Source organism: Falco peregrinus, chromosome 6 (genome assembly GCF_023634155.1).
Source record: "Falco peregrinus isolate bFalPer1 chromosome 6, bFalPer1.pri, whole genome shotgun sequence".
NCBI classification, from domain to species: Eukaryota; Metazoa; Chordata; class Aves; order Falconiformes; family Falconidae; genus Falco; species Falco peregrinus.
Window position 1 is genome coordinate 57,540,323 of NC_073726.1, and position 21,275 is coordinate 57,561,597.

At 49.7% G+C, this 21,275-nt stretch overlaps 1 protein-coding gene across 9 annotated transcripts in view; it reads right to left on the bottom strand.

Annotated features, from left to right (window-relative positions):
* Nucleotides 1–725: 725 nt before the first annotated feature.
* SGSM3 (small G protein signaling modulator 3) overlaps nucleotides 726–21,275 on the bottom strand; it is a 30,405-nt gene continuing 9,855 nt past the window's right edge. For 7 of the 9 annotated variants that reach the window (XM_055809151.1, XM_055809153.1, XM_027786653.2 and 4 more), the window contains 21 exons: nucleotides 20,865–20,945; nucleotides 19,492–19,577; nucleotides 18,230–18,296; nucleotides 16,628–16,833; nucleotides 16,367–16,474; nucleotides 15,273–15,416; nucleotides 14,692–14,887; nucleotides 14,343–14,488; nucleotides 13,179–13,406; nucleotides 12,174–12,228; nucleotides 8,436–8,563; nucleotides 7,983–8,138; nucleotides 7,367–7,421; nucleotides 6,870–6,919; nucleotides 5,391–5,543; nucleotides 5,229–5,299; nucleotides 4,801–4,849; nucleotides 4,421–4,506; nucleotides 3,942–4,064; nucleotides 2,325–2,385; nucleotides 726–1,942 (listed from right to left, as the gene is read on the bottom strand). In XM_055809151.1, the coding sequence (XP_055665126.1) occupies nucleotides 1,859–1,942; nucleotides 2,325–2,385; nucleotides 3,942–4,064; nucleotides 4,421–4,506; nucleotides 4,801–4,849; nucleotides 5,229–5,299; nucleotides 5,391–5,543; nucleotides 6,870–6,919; nucleotides 7,367–7,421; nucleotides 7,983–8,138; nucleotides 8,436–8,563; nucleotides 12,174–12,228; nucleotides 13,179–13,406; nucleotides 14,343–14,488; nucleotides 14,692–14,887; nucleotides 15,273–15,416; nucleotides 16,367–16,474; nucleotides 16,628–16,833; nucleotides 18,230–18,296; nucleotides 19,492–19,577; nucleotides 20,865–20,871 (2,259 nt within the window). In that variant the 5' untranslated portion in view covers nucleotides 20,872–20,945 and the 3' untranslated portion in view covers nucleotides 726–1,858. Of the gene's footprint in view, nucleotides 1,943–2,324; nucleotides 2,386–3,043; nucleotides 3,633–3,941; nucleotides 4,065–4,420; nucleotides 4,507–4,800; nucleotides 4,965–5,228; nucleotides 5,300–5,390; nucleotides 5,544–6,869; nucleotides 6,920–7,366; nucleotides 7,422–7,982; nucleotides 8,139–8,435; nucleotides 8,564–12,173; nucleotides 12,229–13,178; nucleotides 13,407–14,342; nucleotides 14,489–14,691; nucleotides 14,888–15,272; nucleotides 15,417–16,366; nucleotides 16,475–16,627; nucleotides 16,834–18,229; nucleotides 18,297–19,491; nucleotides 19,578–20,864; nucleotides 20,946–21,275 lie in introns of those variants that run through there. The other 2 variants (XM_055809154.1, XM_055809155.1) reach the window with 2 other exon arrangements.

Below are 21,275 nucleotides of genomic sequence, written 5' to 3' on the forward strand. Positions count from 1 at the left end.
CTTCCTTAGCCCAATGCCAAACTGGAATTACTTTGACGAAGAAACGCTCTCACATCAGTAAATACGCTGCAACTTCCACCCTCCCATGAGCTCGGGCTTCTGAACACAGTTCTGAGGCCAGTGTTCAGTTACCGTCCCACTTGACAGATGAGACTCCACCTGCTTTTTCTGGAGAAGCTTCTTGTTGTAGAGACAACACTGCTGTCCACCACCACCCAGCCCCGCTCTGCCAGCCCCTCTCCCTTTCCTAAGGGTCCTCCTCCTGCAGCGTCACTTCACCCCCTAGTTTTGTGTATTCCCTCCCTTTCCGGGGCTCTGCCGTGGAGCTGCACTCCGGGCAGGGCTGGTAGCTGCCACCACTGGTGGACAACTGCTCCTGCCCCGGCCGCTGCCTGGCCTCGTGGCCTGGAGCGACGCAAGTGGCCATGCCAGCACAGGGTGAGCGGAGACCTCGGCCCGACGCTGGCAGCAGCCAGTGCAGACGCGCTTGGGCCAGTGCGACGGGCCCATCCCTGGCAGTGCTCAAGGCCAGGCGCAGGGGGGCTCTGAGCAACCTGGGCTAGTGTAAGCCCACCGCAGGGCGGCTGGACTACAGCTGATCTTTAAGGTCCCTTCAAGCCAAACTATTCTGTGATTCTATGCTATGGGGTCACAATTATCAAATAGCAGAAATGAGGAATTAAATCTAGTCCTGGTCCTGTCAAAAAACAGCCAAAGCCCAGCACTCTCTCAAGATGCAGTTTATTTACAAACCCACCAAATAAAGGAAAGTAAGAATCTAGTGTCATTCCATGAGTATTGTGCTCACAGACAAGTGCTTTCAGTAGAAAGTCACAGACTCCATATCCAGAGCCACCACCACAAAGCAGCAATTCACTCCCGACCTGCGTCCCCGCTGCCACCGCAGGGCGAGGAGGACGAGTTTGTCTCCCTGAGCCAGCTCCAACCTGAACCTCATCCTGAGCTACAACGGTGCCAAAATATACACATTCCTGGAGTTAATTTACAGCTTTTTGGTTAACAGTAGAAATCATCTAGAGACTAAAATGACAGCATGAAACACTCTTGTTTGGGGGAGAGGTGGTTTTTGTCTGCTCCCAGAGGAGACAAGGCCCATCCCCCAAGGCTGTTACAGCAGGAACAGGCCGGTGCAGTCAAAACCCCACACACAGTGACAGGGAGGCGGGATAAGGCTGATGCCGGTTTCCCCCTTCTCAGCCTTGGTTCCAGCTCTGACAAACTTATCCAAGTGCTTCAGGATTTGCCACCCCCCTCCCTGCAGAGGCAAGCCCTTGGCTGGCACAGGGGCATGTGCTACTCCTGCTCCTGTACAGCCACGAGTCTCTCACCAGCCCAATTCCACGTGCAACCGCAGTGCCACCGGCCACCAGCACCACCTCTCACGAGTCAAAGCCACCCCACAAGGGCCGTCTCTTCCCCACAGCTACAGCAGCAGACACGCTCACACAGCCATGCAGCTGCTGGCCCATGGGGCTGCACACGAGGGGCTCTGGGCCAGGCTGCTCCCCCAGGCACCGCGGGGGAGGCAGGGCTGAGGCAAGCAGAAGATGGTAGTGACAGAGATGGGGAAGGCTGGGAGGGGGCACTTGTTTTTTGTGGCCAGAACACACTTGTCCCTTTGCAGCATCACCCTTGACCATCACTTCCCTCTGGTCTGCAGCTCGGCCTCTCGGCGCTGCTGCCATCTGTCCCAGGTGGCCTGGAAGTCCCCCAAGGGGGATTTTGTCACAGATACAAGTGGGTGGGGTGGGGGAAGGCAGGAGGTGAGACATGATGGGGGTAGGGGTGAGGAGTGTGCGCCATTGAGAAGGTTCCCCAGGATGGGGTGGGGTGGGGGTCACCCATCTATGTCCCAGCTGAAGAGATGGTGCTTCACGAGCATGTCCTGCACACCTTCCTTCAGTGGCTTCTTCTCTTTCTCCTGCAGGACAACACAGGGACCCGGGTCAGTGCGCCGCACCCAGGAAAGGGGAGGCTGTGTCTGCGCGCAGAGCCCCAGCACACTGAGGTCTCCAGCACCCAGACAGAGCAGCCTCTGTGCTTCCCACCTCCGCGCAGCTGACACAGGGAGAGGCCCTGCGGTTTGGAGAGCACCAGGGAAGTGAGGGGCCGAGGCTGGCAGCACCCTCTGTCAGCAGGGCCACACAGCTCCCGTGCACCCTGCCCTGGCTGGGAAAGCAGCCCCAGCCTCTGGTGCTGGCTCAAGAGGAGGCAGAGGATGGGCTGGAGCATAAAGCCGGGCGAGGGAGGTGGTAAGCAAAGCCCCTGCCTGAGGGAGAGAATGAGAGATGCCACCAACTCACCTCCCTTTTTATTGGCAGCTCCCAGTCCTGAGAGAGGCTGAAAGCAAATTTGCAGAGGACTCTGCAACAGAAGAGAGTGACGGTAACTTACACACACCCCCCACACACCCAGATCCCACTCACAGCCTGTGCCCACAGCTGCTGCCCCCAGGCACACAATTGCACTGGCTCCTCAGCCTCGGCTTGCCCTGGCATGCCACGAAGCTTACAAGGATGAAATTCCTTGTTTAATGGTGTGAAAAGGGCAGCACCAGCCATTTATGCTGTTTCCCTCTCCCCTTTGGGCTTCACATCCTGCCAGGCCCAGGCTGGAAAGAGATGCTTGAAGACGGAACTCCAGTGCAACCCCTACGGAGCCTGGTCAGCAGCACAGGGAGGCACGGGCATCCCCAGGCTCTGCTAGACCCAGGACACACGAGGCTGAGGACTGCACGCAGCTGACCATGGGGAACTGCAGGTTCCTCTCTAGAAAGCAGATCCCTGCCAGTAGCACCTCGGAGTTTCTGCACCTCCCCTCTCTCTCTCCCTGGAGCGAGAGAAGTGTCCTGACCCCCACGCACAAGTGCCCCGTGGGGAAGGCACGTGGGGCTCCCTTGCTGGACCCAGCTCCAAGCAGGGGCTGCAGGCACAGCCTCAAGCCTGTCCCTAGGACAGGGATGCAGAGCTCAGACTTCCTGGCAAGAAATTCATCAGTCCTTCAGGCTCAGGGCAAGGTCCTGCCGCAGCGGGGGAGCTGTTGCCCCCCACAGGAAGCTGGCTGGGAGCAATACGGCACAAGCCTCTGCTTGTGCTCCAGACTTGGGCCCGGCCATGAACCAGTCCCACGTGGTCCTTCAGCTCTGCTGAACTACCAGTGCCCCCATGCTGCAGGAAAGCAGCCGTGGGACACCACAGCAGAGGTGGAGGGGACTCCCTCCCACTCAGCAGCAGCAGAACAGGACACCTCGAGGTGTGCGTACACAGGCCTGCTCCTGGCTGCAGATGCTCTCGCTGCAGCCAAAAGCAAACGGGTGTGCGGACAAAAGCCGGATCCTGCAAGACGGTGGCAGCAGCAGCAGGGCTGGAGTGGTGGGGCTTGCTCTGAGGCTCCCTGGGACTGGACGTGGCTTTGCAGAGCGCAGGAGGGCCAGGAGAATTCAAGTGTGGATGTGCTGTGTGTGAGCTCAGGTAACCAAAGCCCCTGACGTCGCTCCCTCACTTCACCAGGAGTCAGCCAGTGACCAACTCCTTCCTGGCCTGTGACAGTCAGACTGTCTCCCTAGCACATTCCCTGCTCTCTGCTTCGACTTGTAGTAGCTGGCAGAGGACCTGGAGAGCAGGGGGTGGAAAAGGCAGTCTCTGCATCACAGTAGGTGCAGGGCTCAGCAAGAGGTTGCTGGCGGGCTGAGGCTGCCTGCTTGTCATGACAGCTCCCCAGGAGTCAAGCTCTGCTCTCGGATCAGGCAGGCACAGTGCATCGCATTAAACTGTCTAGACAGTTACTGCTGCCTCAGCACACAGAATGAAATCTCTGCAGCAGGGATGTCTGGACAGCCCACAAGCCATAGCGAGGGCCACCTCCTGCAGAGGAGGAGGAAATCCAGTCCAGACCCTAGCGAAGCCCATGGGGACACTTACCTCAGCTCACATTTGATCTGCACCCAGCCAGGACTGCGCAGGAATGACCAAGGATGGAACCACTTCTCCACGGTCTGCAGGCTTGAGCACAGCACTTCCAGCCACAAATGCAGCACCTGCTCGCTGCAGCAATAGGGTAGAGCCACGTTAAGCAGCTGAAGCCAGGGAAAGAATTCCTTTGGGACTGTCCCATTCCTTTGGGACAGTCTATTTTCAGCCCAAGCCTTGACCCCAGCCCTCAGTCCTGTCCCCAGTGGGAACAGAATAACCCAGTACACTTGCTACTTCTTCTAGCCAGGAGCCAGGCCGGCACAGTGAACTACAAAGCAGCAAGTCCCACTCAGTGGCTGCAGTGAGAGAAGAAAACAGACCCTGTGGACTAAGGTAGACTGAAACAACTGCTGCCCGCGAGGCCGCTCTCCCCCCTCCCAAGCTGCTTGCACCCACGATGTCAAGGGTATCAGGACTGGATGACTCACTTGAGTCCAACACAGATGAGGGAACGAAGCTTCACATCCATCTGTGCATGGGCAGCATCGTGTGTCATGTTCACACCCTGAACCGCCTGCAGGGATGGAAGATGTGGTTACTGCCTCCTCAGCTCCGCCTCAGGCTGGGCAGGGCAGCCATTTCAGCAACACAGCACCACCTGCCAGCTTCAGAGGGGCTGAGGCTTCCTGATGGCTTCACTTTCTGCCTTTCCCCAGGCATCTGCTGCCTCTGCTCCCTCCCATCAGGGAAGGTCTGGGAGACTCCTTAGCATCTCCCTAGAGAGATGGGCACCACCCTCCAGCAGCCCCCGTGGGAAACTTCCCCACATTAGGGGCTGGACCCTGGCGGGGCTGGGGACAGCACTCACCCGGTAAAGCAGCTCCTCTGGAGTGAGAACTTTGCCATCTTCATCAAGCCTGCAGAGATGACAGCAGAGACCCAGCTAGCTCCGCAGCCACCCTGGGCGCATGTAGACCTTTCCCTCTCCATACCCCACCAGCCCTCTGGCTACTGCTGAGCCCACAGGTGATCCTGCAGCCATGAGAGAGCAAGATACAGACTCAGAAGCAAAACACGGGAGCCCAGGGAAGGGGACAAGTGTACTGCGCTCGAAGTGACAAAGTGGCTCCACTGCCAGCCCCGAGTCAACACAGGCACAGCGGCCAGCTGCCACCACACGCACAAGAGGATGGGGCAGACCACGACCCTTCCCAAGGTGGAGAGCAGCAGCAGTTTGACGAGCGCACAGGAACAGGGCACAGACCCAGCTGCCTGGTGTGACTAACGTGGCCTTACCTGTAGGTCTTGCAGAGCACAAGGCGAGAATACACAGAGTCGAAGTCCCGTTCCACCTCCCGGCTTGCAGCCTAGGCGAGCAGGTGGACAGTCAGTACGCTCCGCCCCACAGCCCCCTCACCCCAGCAACACAGCTCCACAACAGGAACGGAGACACCTCACCTCTTCAATGAACAGCCAGGGATGGCAGGGCCCCCCCAGCAGAGATGGCTTCTTCAATCCATGTTCAAATATGGACTTCAAGGCTGGACAGAGCGTCCCTCGTACCAGGTCTGTCACCCCTTCTGTGACTGAGTCATCTCCAGCGATGGAGTACTGAGGAACATGAAGAGCCAGCTCTCAGCATACTGGTGAGGGGGGAGAGCATGGAGGCAGTCCAACCCCCTACAGCTTCTCTGCACAGACCTGTTCCACTCCCAGGTGCCCACCAGCTCCCCTTCCCTTAACGCCTTACGCTCTTGCTAGCTCATGCATAAGGCACCACGTTCCGTGTTACTCCCCGGGAATTTGGTGAGACACCAGGACCTTTGGGCCTAGGTGGTGCCCAGGAGACCACACAGGTGACCCCCGCACCATCCTAGCAGCGTTCAGCATGCAGGAACTGTTGTTTGTGGTTTGGTGTGAAGCTGACTGAGCTAATGTAAGGAGAGGGACTTGCACTTGCAGGGTCTCTGAGGCTCTGTAAGCTGCTAAAAGTCACGACAAATGGATATAGAGAGGAATTCCCAGGTCGGGGGTACACCACTTCAGGGTATCACCCTGACATGCTGTTAGCATGAAGTATATTCCAAAATTAGGGTAAGTGGGATCCTCTCTAATTCCACAGTTGGGAGGAGAACTGCTCAGCAGTACAGGATGTGTTTGTAGCGTTTGTACACAGAGAGGTGATCTGCATCTAAGGAACCAGCCCCGAGAAGGGGGTGAGGAAGCAAGTGAGATCTCAATAGTGACATCTCTCTAGGGGCTTCCCCTGGGGGTCTCAGGTCAGCCTTTGAGTCCTTCTTCACTCTCCAAATGCCGAGGAGGAGAGAGGGAACAGAATCTTCTCCATGTCCCCTGCAAATTGATTAGGCCAACAGCTAATGATGTCTGCCTCCTGCTGCCCCAGCCTTGGGGCCATGTCGAGGTATCTTCTCTATATAGGTGGCATCTCGCCAGGGACAGTTGCAAAAGGAACTGAGACAGAATGCCCCCTTGGGCACAGCTGTATGGGGAGAATTCCACTGTGGCAAAGCATGAGCAGGATCCACAGGCACAGCCTCAAAGGAGGAAGAAAGTACAGGCAATGGGGAGCCGGCAGGAACACTGCCCACAGGATCCTCCTGCATACCTGCCTGCTGCTTTCTCAGCTTTCCTGAAGTCCATCTTTAGGGTCCTTGCAAGCCCAGGTATCACACCCAGCCTACCCGCCTGCAGCCCTCTGGGGCCCTCTTCTCCACTTGGTCAGCGTGAGGAAGTTGAGCAAACACGCTTAGGAAGATAAGCTGCCCGATCAATCACTAAGCACTCCACAGCCAGAGACAGCAAACAGACCAAAGGAGGGAAATATATGGCTCTCTTCAAATACGTTTTTTCAGCTATGACATAACTCTTTGTTGTTGTTGTTGTGGTGGTGTGTGGTGGTTTGGTTTCTCTTATTACCTCCTTACTCCGCTCATCCAAGATCTCCACAAATTTTGCAGGAAACCAACCTACAAAGAGTGGACAAGGAGGTGAGCCTGATATAGACACTGAGAAGCCCCTACACAGACAAGACCAGAGCCCAGTGGAAGCTGAGAAGAGATCAGAGTTCATAGGGTCCAACCCCAAGGGAGGAAGCAAGCAGCCTCAAAATCACAAGAATTAAGGCAACTGCAAGAGGAAGCCAATTACAGGACACTGCCCACAAGCAGCAGAGATGACATGCACCCAACCACCCTGTGCCAGGAGGATGGAGCCTAAACTTGCTGTTTGCAAGAAGTAACCAGATAGCTGCATGATTGCTCTCATACCCTGCTTTAACATTTCCATTGTTCTTGGCAGATGCTCTGAGTAACCAGCAGAGCCTTTGCTGCAAATGTGCCAAAGCAGCCACTGTGGATGAACAGATGCTCTGCATCTGGCCCCACTCTCCCCAGTGCAACCCATCCCGCTCTCACCTCTCAGTCCATTCAGCTCTCCCACCCAACAGTGCTCGTCCTTCTGGGAAATGATCTGAAAAACAGGGAGTGGAAAACACTGGTTGAAGAGAATGCAGTGGCAGGAGGGCTACAGCTGCGCAGCTATGTGGGCACAACGAGGAGCTGCTTTCTTCTCAACCAATTTTTTTTTGCCATTTTGCCAATGTTCTCTTTCTCACATGGCCCAGAGCCTCCAAGGGAAAAAGGCTACTGCAAACACTGTACTACCCGTTCTCCTCAATTTCAGAGGGGACACCCACAGCTCAAATGCAAATGGATGCTTTTACAGTCTTACCACAGCTTGGTGTTAAAACAGGACCAAGGCTGGACCAAATCAATCTTTTGCTCAGCTGCATGGCAACCAGGAAAGGGACTCTGTAGCTGCATTGAGAATGACCCACAAGACAACACTCACAGGAACACACTGCCTCACCCCCAGGTAGTGCCCGGAAACACCAGCTGCTTCCCTTGGACTCCTAACTGGGCTCTGAGCTTATCTCCTTCCTTCTTTCCCCGCAGAAGAGGCAGTGCAGCATCCCATACAAGCTGGGTCTGCATGGTCTTGCCCTGGTCCCTGTCTCACAGCCTGACGCACCGTAATGATGTCATTCTTGCGGAAGCCCAGCTCATCATCATCATGGCGCTCAAAGTCCAGTAGTGCCTTGGCTCGCCGTCGTCGGTTACGGGAACAGGCCACATAGTTCTCATGGTCTCGCTGGTGGCTCTCCATGTTGTAGTCTGGAGTCAGATCCTAGCATGCATGTGGATGAAGAGCAAAGAGGAATAAAAAGCAATAGATGACTCCAAGCTGATCAGACAAATCTTGCATGCCCTTGCTCCCAAACCTTTTCCTGCTCCTAGCCTGCAGACAACCTCCCAGCACAGCCCTCCTCCACCAGGGATGGGTCGAGCAACCCTCCAGTTGTTACACCTCGCATGTTCTTTAAGCCCACGTTCCAGGAGCATTTGAACAGCCCTGTCCTGTGGCAGATACTCAGCCCTCATGCCTGGAGCACACAGCAGCGCAGATCCAGCTGTTCCCACTCACAATGCTGCAGTTCTTGGGATCCACACACTGGAAGTGTCGTGCCACCTGGAGAATGGCCTCACGCAGGTCAGCCACCAGCTCTGTCTGCTTGATGTTCTTGGCTTTCAGTGCCTCCAGATCGTCATCCCCTGGGGAGCACACACAGCCAAAGGGAAGGCAAGAGAAGGAAAACAAGTATAAGGTATTTATTTTTTGTTAACATTAGAAATCATTGATTCTGCAGAAATAAAAAAGCCTGGCATTAGAAGTGCCCACACTATGGCAAGTACTTACTGCTAATCTATTCAATAATGTAAGTAGCTAATAGCAATTTGACTGCCTCGTATTTTAAGGACAGTTTCGAACCACATATGAAACTGGAAGTTGTCTTCTTTGCTATGTCTGGGCAACTCAGTATACCAAGGTGCTGTGTACTACTTTAGAGAAGTGTCTATCAGTATATAGTCAGCTGAATGGTGGGACACGCAACTAGGGAGCTTTCAAAAATTCTCTTTAATTGAAATTCTCTTGAAACTGAAACAGTTTTTTGGTTGAACTACTTCTGATTTTTGCATAGCTCACAGGCTGAGTGTATTCTATATCGAGTCTTGAAAAAAATCTGAAAAACCAAGACAGCCTACTTTCCTCTGTCAGTCTAGAAGTCAGAGCCACAAGAGAAAAGCCATCACCTAGGCAAGACCTCGACCTCCCTAAGAGCCAGATTTCAAAGGTTTTGGGTGTATAGGAATGGTCATAGGTACAAAGTAAAAGTTAGCAAAGCATCTTTCAACTGTCACTAATTCCACAGGAGTTCTGACAGCCTGTCTCTATTAACTTATGCAGAGAGATACCTAACGGGATAGATTCTTTAGACAGTTAAATGTATTTGAATGCCTTAAAAATTGGGTACATGATGTTAGAGAACATTGAACCATTTGGTTCTTTTTCTAAAAAATTTCAGTTTGTTTTAAATTGAAAGAATACTTTCATACATCTATTTTTGCTCTCTCTGTAATGGTAGCTCGATTAACAAAATCAACATTAAAACCAATGTATTTGTCACTGAACTCCAATTTTTATGCAAACACAGCTTTTATACAAGACCCAAATAAACCACTGGCTAGCACACTAGTACTTCGCTTATCTTCTAACAGCATTACAGAAACCAGTATGAATAAAGCATGGCCTGAGCTATACAGCCGCTGCAACAGCCAGGTACACATGAAACTTCTGCTTATTGAAAAGTGATTAGCAATATATTTTAATCATAAGTGATCCTAATTAAAAAGACCAAAACCTTAAGAACATAAATAGAAGCACAAAATTAGATTTTAAATTATTTTTAGAGTTGTTTTCTATTTGCTAAATTAAATTATTAGACAATTAGGCACAGGGAGCTTAAGAGAAAACTGAACTTTGCTTCTGGACTAGAAAAATTGTAGGGCATACTTACTCCCAGTCCAAGCAATGAAAATTAACAAAACCTCCTCCTCAGTGGCCAGAGGTAGGAAACAGAGCATGTAAGGAGTCTCACTACAGATTCAGAGATACAAAGATTGTAAGTAGATCAGTGATCACGCAGATGGTGGGGATTCCCAGAAAATTCATGTTGCTAAAACAGAATGTGACTAAAGAACAAACTACTCAACCACAGCCACGCTCAGTGGGCTGCCCCCATTTACATAGATCACTGACTCTTTCTGTCACCATTCAGTCCCTTCTGGACAGAATACTGTGCTCCTCCATCTGTACTCAGATCAGTCCCACCAAAACACAAGCAGGAGATACGGGAAGTAAGTTCCACACCCTCCTACCTTAGAATACAACCATACAGAGGCAAGTAACTGGGGTTTCCACCAGATTCACCTCGCTGCACCCAACACGCCTGCACGTACGCTTCCAAAACAGGAAACCAGCGCAGGATCGACCACAGGTGAGGAGGCTCTGTTCTGAGCCTGCAAAGACCGACTAGCTGCGCAGCTATGCAGAGGAGGACTAGCTCTCCTGCATTTCCTTGTTGCAGTGCCCAGCCAACCGGAAAAGGGCAACATGCACATCTTGTTCTCTGCCAAACTGTCTTTCACTGTTTCTTCTTTCAATTTCTTCATTAGAAATCTGGTCCAACTCCTTGAATTTCAGCTAGAAGCAGCCCTGGCTGACCTGATCTAGCACGAGCAAGAGTCTGCCTTTGAGCAGGAGAGGCTGGACTACAGACATCTAGAGGTCTCTTCCAAACAGTGCCCTTGCAATTCTATGACTCCTGTCCAAGCCACTACTAAATCTGCACTCACTCTAAGGAAGAATTAAGTTCTGGGTAAATTCTTATTCCCACCCAGATGAGGGCTATGTACCAGCTGTACTCAGCAACTACTACAGGCAACAGACTTCACACATGAGGTCGATTGACAGTTCCCAGTTTAACATGGATTTATCATATCCAAGCTTTCCTTGCCCTCACTTGGGTTGAAGTTTTTCCATTCTGGTCATCTGCTGCAAGATGACAACTTCTCTATTTTAATCAACATTTTAAATACTAAGAAAAATATTAGGTAAAAAACATGACAGTCACTGTACACTCACTAAAATGAGCAAACACTATCAATCATCTCAGTTCTACTTATTAATACATTCTGAAGCTTGAACTTTATCATTTTGTGTGAGTATAACTCACTATACACCTTCGTAAAACTAATCAACTTGGTCAAAGAGACTATTTGAGACACAAGAAAGATGCATTTTGCAGCTAAGTTCCCTGCTGGTCCAGTCTGTATTGATTTTATGGTAGTATTACATACATGAGGTCTGAGTCTAGATTGCACAAGTAACCTTCCTGCCACTTCTTCGCTTCTGCATGCTTGACTTTACAGTTTCACTGATCTTCTACCATAACTTTTATAGGTAATGCTATATGTGCTTGTAGCAAGCCTGTGAACGTATCAGCTTCCAGGTGAACATCAGGAAAGCTCTTCTCTGAAAAGACCAGTAAAACCCCGCTTTAGATTTATTCAGGCTGCTTCAACCACAACAGAAACACTATTTGAACCCTGTAAATTCAGTATGTTGTCTTCCTCCGGAAAAACAATTTCTGTGGTGAGATGTGGCAACTTCAAGAAAGCTAACCAGTTGCAAGGAAGGTGATGACAGTGAGGCTTACAACAGAAAGGGCTATCATGGAGTCAAAGTAGCAAGTTACTGTCAAACCCACGCAAAGCTTATTCTGGCCGTGAGCTTTCCGAACATACTCTGGATTAGCTTGTAAGTGAGGAAAATTAAGGCTCAAAAGTGTTCACAACATTGAACTCAGAGTAAGTAAGAGGGAACATCAGTGATGTTTGCATTTATAAATTTTCATGGGTGACACCTGGATCATCCTGTCCTGTTTCAGATCATCAGAGATGCTCCTGAACTGAGCAGAGTAAGATCAGGAGAGTACAACATCCAGCCTGTGGACTGCAGACAGTCTGCCAGAAAATGCATTTGACCTGTCATTCAGTGCAAGAAGGACATTACAGCTGGGCTGAGCTGCAGCTCACCGTTGGTCACCATTCAGGGACTAGCCACCTAACCTAAATTTACTTTCTGAGCTCAGACTACTTCAGCAAGCAAGAAGAAAACTGCACTTTTCCCCTGTTGTCCTTCAGTTCTGGCTCTGTTCTCCCTTCTTCCTCTGTCCCAGTGCTTCCCTGCTTTGCTCACTCCCCTCCTTCCTAGGCTGCTATATCCATCACCACCACCTGAAAGGCACAGGATTGTCCTTACCGAAAAGCAGAGAGGTGATGCCAGATTTCCTGCGCTGAGTCCTGCGTCGCACAATCTGAGGGAGAGGAAAGAGAGGGAACGAAGTGCACACATTAGGACAGATTTCAGAAATGAAATAAAGCAACCCTCCACACTGGTCAACTCTGGGCAAGGGATCCTGACAGCTACCACTGGAAGGGGCGAGTGAACTGTCAGTTTTAGACAGGGGCTGTCCTAGTTCTAACGCAATGAATCAGCTCTACTGCTTGATCTGCTCCATGTGCAACAGGTTATTTATAGCTCAGTTATTACGAAAGCATAATTGAAATTCAAGACTCAACCATGATTCGAGTGAATAATTTTAGTTCTAATTCTGCTTGTTGCCAAAAGCAGTTCCACATGCAATTATATATAAATTTCTAAGTGGATGCCTATTACATTTTAGAATAGCAGGAGTGTCTTGTGATTAGCACACAGACGAGCATCAAGAATACATCTTCCACACAGGCCTGGCAAACAGGAGCTACTACAGCTGCAACAGCAGACTGCACTCCAAGATCTAACAAAGGTGCATTTTTTATTCAGCTTCTCAAAGGCTGCTGCTCTTTTCTGACTTTACCTTCCAGAGTTATTTTAGTGTAGCAGTTTCTTAGTAATGGATTAAGCCCAGTTCCTATTCTGCTGTGTGCTCCAACCTAATTCTGCCAAAAGCATATGTTGTTTCTTTTAGTTTCCTTAATGAAATGCATCAGATTTCATCATAACTCTCATTAATGGTAATTACAATCAACATCAACATCCCTTTCACCTGGGCATTTATCAGCCAGGACAGATCTGGCAGCATTTCATTCGTACAGACCTTCCTCCAACTTCCCAATACTTTTCCTCCACTGGACGACAGTTATCATGGAGCCAAAATCCTCCCAGGGAGGAAGGCCTCCTGCTCACAAACAGCAGTTGGGAGGGGATACATAAGGGAACGGTAACAATGGAGCAGCAGAGGCGAATGGAACCCTGTGCACTCACTTTGGATAAATTGTTGACAGTGGTGCTGGAGTTGAGCAGCTGCCCTTGGTCAGCAATGAGGTAGGCCAAGTGTTTGCGACGCTGGGTCTCCACCGCCACATCTGTCAGCGAGCCAGCCACACGCATGGCCTCCTGCAGCAACACATCCGCATCTTCAATCTGACTTGGGATGTCTGAAAGCGTGTTGAAGATTGAGGCAGAGTTCTCAGACTGGATTAGCTCATCCTCCTGCAACAACAGTCATTTTGCCACACAGAACAGTGAGCATGACAGCTATGCTTTGGGGGCTGCTAGATGCAATTTTACATTCAGTGTACAGCCTGGGCAGGCACAACTACACAATTCCATAAAAAACTTCGGCAGAAAAAGTCCAAGCTAACTTTGGGTGGGGAACAGCATCTTTTACTGCTCTGCCGCACTGAGACCGCCCCCCAGAATTCTAGCTGGTGTATTTTTGAATTACAGCATTCATTGTTGAAATGGAATCAAATCACCAAGGAAAGACAAAACCAAAGCTATTCTGCACCCACCACTAGAACTGGCACAGCAGGAATCTTGCTGGGGATAAAAGAATGGAAGCTGCTCAGTCTCACACGCTATAGAGTGCCAGCCACGTCAAGCTGTGCTCTACCTTCCTGTTACTCCCAGCAGGCTCACCCTTGCCCTTCATGCAGTAAGCTGAAGCACAAAATTATTTTTCACATAAAAAGGGAAAGATCAAACGGTTAAATGTAAGCCATCCAAATCAAATGTAGTCAGGACAACGCAAATCTCTGAGTGTTCAACAGTGCCATCAAAAGCTTCCTAGATGATCACAGACATTGGTTTTATATCTCTGCTCAGACTCTGCAAAACCAAGAGGCATCTTGGTTTAGGTAAGATGGACACCTCAATTTGGGATCTAGACTGAGCAGAGGGGGGCAGCTGATTTAATTAAAGAGTTTAACTACGAGGGAACAAATGAGGTACACAGGGGAAAAAGCAATAGCATTCCCCGATTTCTGTGAAGTGCCTTGGAAGTTTTTCACAGCCTCCAGTCCTGAAGGCAGCAGGAAGCTGTCTTCCCAAACCACATACAGAAAGTGGATACAAAACCTTCTTGTCCCTAAAATTCAGAAGTGAACACCAAAGTACTACAAAGGAAGAAGAGGAGGTGGGAACTACCTTCATGCTGAGCATGCCCAAAGTGAGCTGGAACAGTACCAGAGAGCCCTGGTAGAAGAAAAGGTCCCAAATACGCAGCAGCAGCTTGATGTGGACAACACTAGCAAAAGAGGTGAGGAACCAGTGCAAGGTGATCAAGGAGAGCTCTGTGAATAAAGACATGGAAAAGAAACACAACAGAAGTTAGCCAGCCAGTGAAGTTGGACTCCTAAGTGCTGTCCTCCCAGCTTAAAGATGACCATGCATTGCCTCTAGGGCCCTGCTGCTCTCCCTTTATGAAACAAGAACAATAATTTGTCTGCACGTCACCCTGGCAAGAAAAGTTATGGTTTCTAGGGCACATTTTTACCAATGTCATGCTCCTGCAGCAGCTTGTCCAGGCGGGGCAAGTACTGCACAATAAGCTGTCGCAGGACACGCTGGTCTGTCTGCACACCCATCAGAGTGGTGCTGAAGTAGGAGGCAGGAACCAGTTCCTCGATGATAGCGCACATCATCCAGAAGGCATCTTCCTCCTCTAAGAAGAGCAGCAGAGAGGCAGCCACCTAGGATTTTTAAGAAAGAAGACCTGCAAGTCCTGAAAGGACCAGAACTCTCGCCCCACTTCTTCTTGTGGACATATGGACCAATATCTAGGTGACCAACATCTTCCTTCCTCTGCAGCAGTTCTCCTGCAGCCTCACTGAAGGGATTTCTCCGCAGTGTAATGCCTGCCCCTCCCCAACAGACAGACTGAATTCTTCCAAATCTTTGGAGGCATGGTACTATCCTGCTCTCCCTTCCCTAGGAAAGATATTCTACATGGAAGGGATTTCCCTTCAGCTCATCTGGAAGCCATAACATCTGGCAGCACTGTCTCAAATCATTTGCCCCAGCAGTGACCCCAGAAAAAATGATCCCTACCACAAAGACACTCTGAAAGAAGGTTACCATGCCAGTGCCCTGGCAATATCCAATCTCTGGGTAGAGCCAGGCAAGTCCCCGTAGTATCCTCCGTAGCCGTGGCACCCCGATACTGTTCACGTTGGAGAAGCAGGCATTGCTGGGCATTGTGCGTAGCAAGTCCTTTTCAATCTGCCAGACAGCCATAAACAAGGACAGAGTCAGCTTGCAGCATCTGAACAACGGCCTTCTGCTGTCTGCACTTCCCCATGGCCCCTTGCTTCAGAGAACTCTGCTTTCCCACACCCATCCGTAAGTCCTTAAGCACCAAGGAAGGCGGCCCTGTCCAGATACCTGGGATCAGTTTAACAGCTTTCACTGACGTGGGAAAATGCCCGTGCAGACACTGAATTGATGACTCCCAAGAAATACTTGTCTAAACTCAGTCACTAGTTTCACTGCTGAGAATAGTAAGCATACTAGTTGGGAATTTCATCTGCTTGGATTTCGAGCAAGGCTTCCCAACAAACCTATTCCAGAGAGAAACCAACAACCTGGCCACATCTGTGACAGGGCACTTGGGGGTGAACAGCCCACAGATCTCCCTCGGGCAGTGTTGTTCCTCCTTCCAACCCTTTTGTACCTAGCTTCTTGGTGAGAGGTGTGCATGTGCAGAGCTCAGTTTCTTTTGCCTTTGCCTCCTCCCACAAAATGAGAGGTCAAAGGAAGAGGGCAAACACTCTCTAACAGTCTTGTTGGTGTTCAGAGACTTTGTGCTTGGGGGAACAAAGACAGTCCCTGGAAGCAGCTGCCACTACCTCAACAGAGGTGCACCTGTCAGCCTTTCACCCTTCACTTCTCTCAGTGACTATCAGGATGTTTGCTGAAATGCAACTGCAGCACTGTTTTCTAGCCTGCAGGTAGCATGGCCCAGACCCCCTTCATGCTGTTCTAAGAAGGAGGGGAGGCACACAGCTGCTATTCCAACAAAACAAAAGAGAAATATGCCCGACAGGCTTAAGCTTCAGCAGGATTTAACCACATATGTCCTCTCAACCAGACACTCTTTCCTTCTCACACAGAAAATCTTGCCCTTCTCCGCACTCCTTTGTGCCCAGTCAGCACCATGCAGTATCTCCTACCTGTTTGGCTGCAATAGTTTCATCGTTAGAGCTGTTTTTCACAATATCCCGATATGACATCTCTGAATTCCTCTTCTTCTGCAAGGCTCCTGACAGGCGCATCCACAGCTGGGGGAGCAGGGTGAACAGAGACAGGAAGAGTCACTAAGACAGCCACAGAAAGCCATAATCTGACACGCTCTCAACCAAGAGCAAGCAGTTTTGCTCCACTGTCTCTTACTCCAGGCAGGTGAGCCTGCCCAGAACAGGCAACACTCTCACCTGTGGCCTCATGCTATGTGGGATGCCGGCTAGCACCAGGGAGCGCAGCTTGTCCGAATGCGGTAGGGTGACCTCAATTTTGTCCCAGGTGAGGTCACCCACGTCATGGTTGTGGGTGAATTCCAGATGAGCCTGCCACTTGAGCCTCTGCTGTGGCTCCTCTGTCAGTGGAGGACGATGTCTGCTGGAGTTTGGCTCAGCACTGTCTGCCTCAGCAAAGGGAAGGGAAAGAAATGGAGACAAGTAAGAGGGAACGAACATAGGGCAGGGTGCGGAGTAAGACGGCCATCTGAAGAAAGCACATTAAAAACATTCACATCCTCCAGCCAGAGCATGGAAAAGCAAAGCTTGGTTTCTAATTGTCTTCTCCATGCACCAAATTTTATGGTCGTAAGCAAAAGGCACTGGAGCCTTGAGAACTAAGAAGCTGTCAGCAGGCTTCTAGTCTCTACCTACTCAGGATTTAGAGCAGAGCGTGGCTGGAATTAAACAAGACCCTGGCAGCAGTCATCCTGCTGGGTTTTGTAAGGATCTGCAAATCAGGCTGACAAAAGCATAGTGAGCCTCCGAGGTGGCAAGCAGAAGCTATATTCTCATGCAAGTAATGAGGTGCGAAATGTTAACTTTGGGGATATTTCACCACCAAAAAAGCTTTAAAAAGGACACTTCCAAATTCTCAATGAGAGAGCATCTTATCCTGAGGCTGGCTTCTAAAATAGACGCTTTAGCACAAGTACAGGTTTGACGTAAGGCACCCTGTCCTTCATCACGTAACACATCCCAACAATGCAGTCTAAATCTTCTGCTGATTTTATAATGCACAAGTCTATCAAATGTTCTGGCTTAAGAAAATTGCTGTGTCCTGTTCTCATCTCCGGGTAATTGCTTCAAAGAGGATCCTCTATGACTCAAGGTGCCTCAGGGTACACACGCAAACAACTTCTGCCCTTGCACTGTATGGCCTGAGCCCTGGAAACATCCTCTCATAAAGCAATACCTACATCCTGCACGCCTTTCTCTTCCTCTTTGCAAAGGCAGACAGTTGTAGTTCAATGCCCAGCTGCAATAGCTCTCCACATCTCCTTCTGTTTGGTCGCCTGCCTCTGCATCTTGCAGAAAAACTAGGATAGGGCTCTTCCCCTTCAGTTCATCCTACGCTTTGCCAAGCTGCAGGGATGGGTAGAACACATACTGCTGCCGCTCACCTCGGCCGTGACTTTTTCAACAGACAGCACATGTCACTGTGCCAGCTATCAGCGCTTACTGAACACAACAGACCCCGCTGCGAACTGGGAAGGTTGCCCTTCCCCAGCATACAGCTGCTAAGGGAAATAATAACTTGCTCTTAACTTTTCTCTCTTACCCATGGCACAAGCATAAGGGGATGGAAATGATTCTGCTACTAATCTATGCTCCAGACTCCCATGAGGCCAGCACGTCTAATACACTGGATTACAATGGTAGGATACAGAAAGATGACAACAGGTGGGTAGATGAGATCTAGCACAGAATGACTGCAAAAATCACCCTGCCGTACTTGAAAGCATTGGAAGGGCTGGGCACAGGACACAATGGAAGGGGGAGGGATAGGTCTGGCTTTACCTTCCTTATCAACTCGGAAACCAAATTCATCATAGTGGAACTCTGGCTGCTCGATGCAATCTTCTTTCTGGGAGATGTGAGGAAGGAAAACACACACTTTCACCAATTTAGCACTAAAAACTGAACAGAGATGTGGATATTGCCCCATGCCACCTCTATCCACACTGTGCCTTCTACACAACTAGACTCCTTGCCCTTTTGCTTTCAATGACTCCCACCACAATTCCCAGCTGAGGAGGTGTTGCATGCCATTCCCGTTTTGACTTCATGGGAGTTGTGAAGCTCTGCCTTCACATCCTTTTTCCAGCAGGGCTTGAGCACAACATCATACCAAGACAGAATTTCCCACCTGGAGGGACACACAGCCCTCCTCATGGACTGAAGAACCGGCCCACACACCAGCTAAAGTGGTCTCTACTGTCTGCATCTCTAACACACAGCAGTCTTCTGTTACCTCTGCACACACACTGCAAATTCAGCTCCCTGCATTGCTCCATCTCCTGTCTGTTGCTTTCAGATTTTCTCTGAAAGAAGTAGACAAACCTGGGATTTTCACCTGTGAAGCAAGCCCAAATTACAGGCGAAAGGAAATTAAGGTCCATGACCCAAACCTCAACTTTCCTCATCTATGCTTGTGGTTGCAGGGTACACACTGGAGGTTACAACGGGCTTTTTAAGGAGTGAAAACTTACAGCTACCTCCCCTGTCCTGCAAGCCCACCTGTCTCTCCTGTGGGGGTCTCTCACAAGCATTGCACCCAGGCAGCACCCAAGAAGCGTGCTTCTAGCATAGCTCCACAATAAAGTTTATCTGCTTCACTGGGCTTAACTACCTTCAGCAAACACTGTGGGTAAATTATGAAATTCCATGGCTGCTTCCTTCCTTCCTGCTCTGCCCACCTGGTGACAAGTCTTGAGGCTAGCATTTCCTGCCATGCACAAGCCATCCACAGTAGCCTGATGATGACAGAGACTCCCCAAGGATGTCAACATTTTTACAGTGCAGCAATACTTGCAAAACAACAGGGCAATAATTCACACAAGTTTCTTTGTGCTCTGCAAGATCCTCTTGCAAGACCCAGGATGCAGCCGCAAAACACACAAAGTTGAAGTAGCAAACAAGCATTCATAACCAAACACGGGAGGGCAAGTGCACCTTCTCCCTCCTTTTCCCTGTGGCTTTCAGAGACCACCAGAAATCACCAGGGTCTCTGGCTCTGCACAGAAGTAAAGGGAACACCCCCTCCCTGCCCGACACTGTACCTGTGTGTATTTTGCCAGGATCTCCTGAGGCCAAATACTGGGAGTGAGTGCTGAGAAGGGACCCCCAGCAGAGGGAGTGTGATGGCCTAAACAGAAAGAGATCAACATATAGCAGTGAAAACCTCGAAAGACTCCCTTGGAAGACACACACTCAATACAGACTGTTCCAGCAAGGGAAGGACTAACCCAGAAGTTTGTCACTACTGCTACTGTAGACACTGAGAGAGCTCCCACTTCACCAAGCAAGCAATTTCAGATGGTTTTGTCCCTTACAAAAGCAGCAAAAAGGCCAAACGGAGTTCTAAGAAAGGGACTTTTTAGGGAAGAGAATAGGTCCATGGCATCGTATGCTCTTTCTTCTGCTTGGAAAAGCTGTGCAATCAGTGCCAAGCCAGGGGAATCATTACCGGCGAAAAAAAAAATATTATGGAGGAGTAAATGCCTCTTACAGAGGCACTGACCCCAGCACCAGAAGCACTCCAGAGTTCCTTGAACCTTAGTCAACCAGGCACCAAAATGGGAAATCAGAGCCCTCAGCAAGATGCTCAACTGCTCCCTGTGCTCCAGAAGGGCTGGGATATTGCCAAGCCATGTATAGAGAGCTGCAGCAAAGAAACTATGCCTATCATCTTTATCTTTTGTGTTCAGGATAAGCGCCTTTCCAGTTTCAGGCAGTGTCCCACTGAACAGCTTCCCTTAGAATAAAAGCAGACATCAAGTTTTGCAATTTCAGCAGGTAAGCATGCCCCAGGTCTTCCACTGTGCACATCACCAAGAGAAAGGCTTATTTGGCTTTGACATATAGTCTCCCTCAGGGTTATATGCCCTGAAATAACCAGCCAGACCAGGATGGAATGTTTAGAGAGAAATAGGGAGTGGGAGAGTTGGGCTCTGAAAGAAGGAGGAGACCTAGTTTTAGTAAAGTTTTTATCTCAGTGGTCCACAGCTGAACTCCAGTAATTCTTCAGGATTTCGCCTGCCCTAGAGCTACCATTTTCTAGCAAAAATCTCTCATGATCATAAAGTAAGCCAATTACTTCGGGGCAAATCTTGGCAGAACAGAACCAAGCAAATTTTACGAAAAACTGGGACGGAAGACTACATTTCAGCCTCCTTCTTCCTCTGAGTTCAATGGCTGAAGCAGCTTCTTCAGGCTTCAGCACAAGGTAAAAAAAGGAACTGAGCTCACCCTCAGTGAAAAGGAAGCTGGATCACAAAGAGCAGGGAGATTTTCTTTACCTCAGTTTGAACAGACCCTCTGTTAACATAAAGAATAGCTCTTGGAACCAGTAACTTTCTTTTACTAAGTTGCAGCTGAACAAAGAACAAGCAACCAAACCCAGAAAATACTGTGTCCATTTTTGTCTGCTCACCTGACATTGTGCTAAAGGGCAAGTAGCAGAGGCTGTCAGCAGGTCCAGAAACGCTGTTCTCAGAGGTGTGAGGTCACTATCCTGTCATAAATGAAAAAAAAATAAAAATGTGATGAGAGAACTCAATTACTATCTAAGAACATGGTGGGGGACAGACAGACCCCTCAAGTTCGCCAGAGGAAAATTAAATCCCTTAGTATTTACGTTCCCCCACAGGAAAATTAAATTCCAGAGACTGGAATTTCCTGATGGTTTCATACCTACCCATCAGCTAGAAAGAGCACACTGTCATTTACCAAATTCCTACTGACATTAACTGCAGTGCTGATTGAAAGGATGTCAAAAACCAAGTCAACTTTCATCACCTTTTCCATCATATATTGTAAGACCTGTATTTAATCATGAATACTA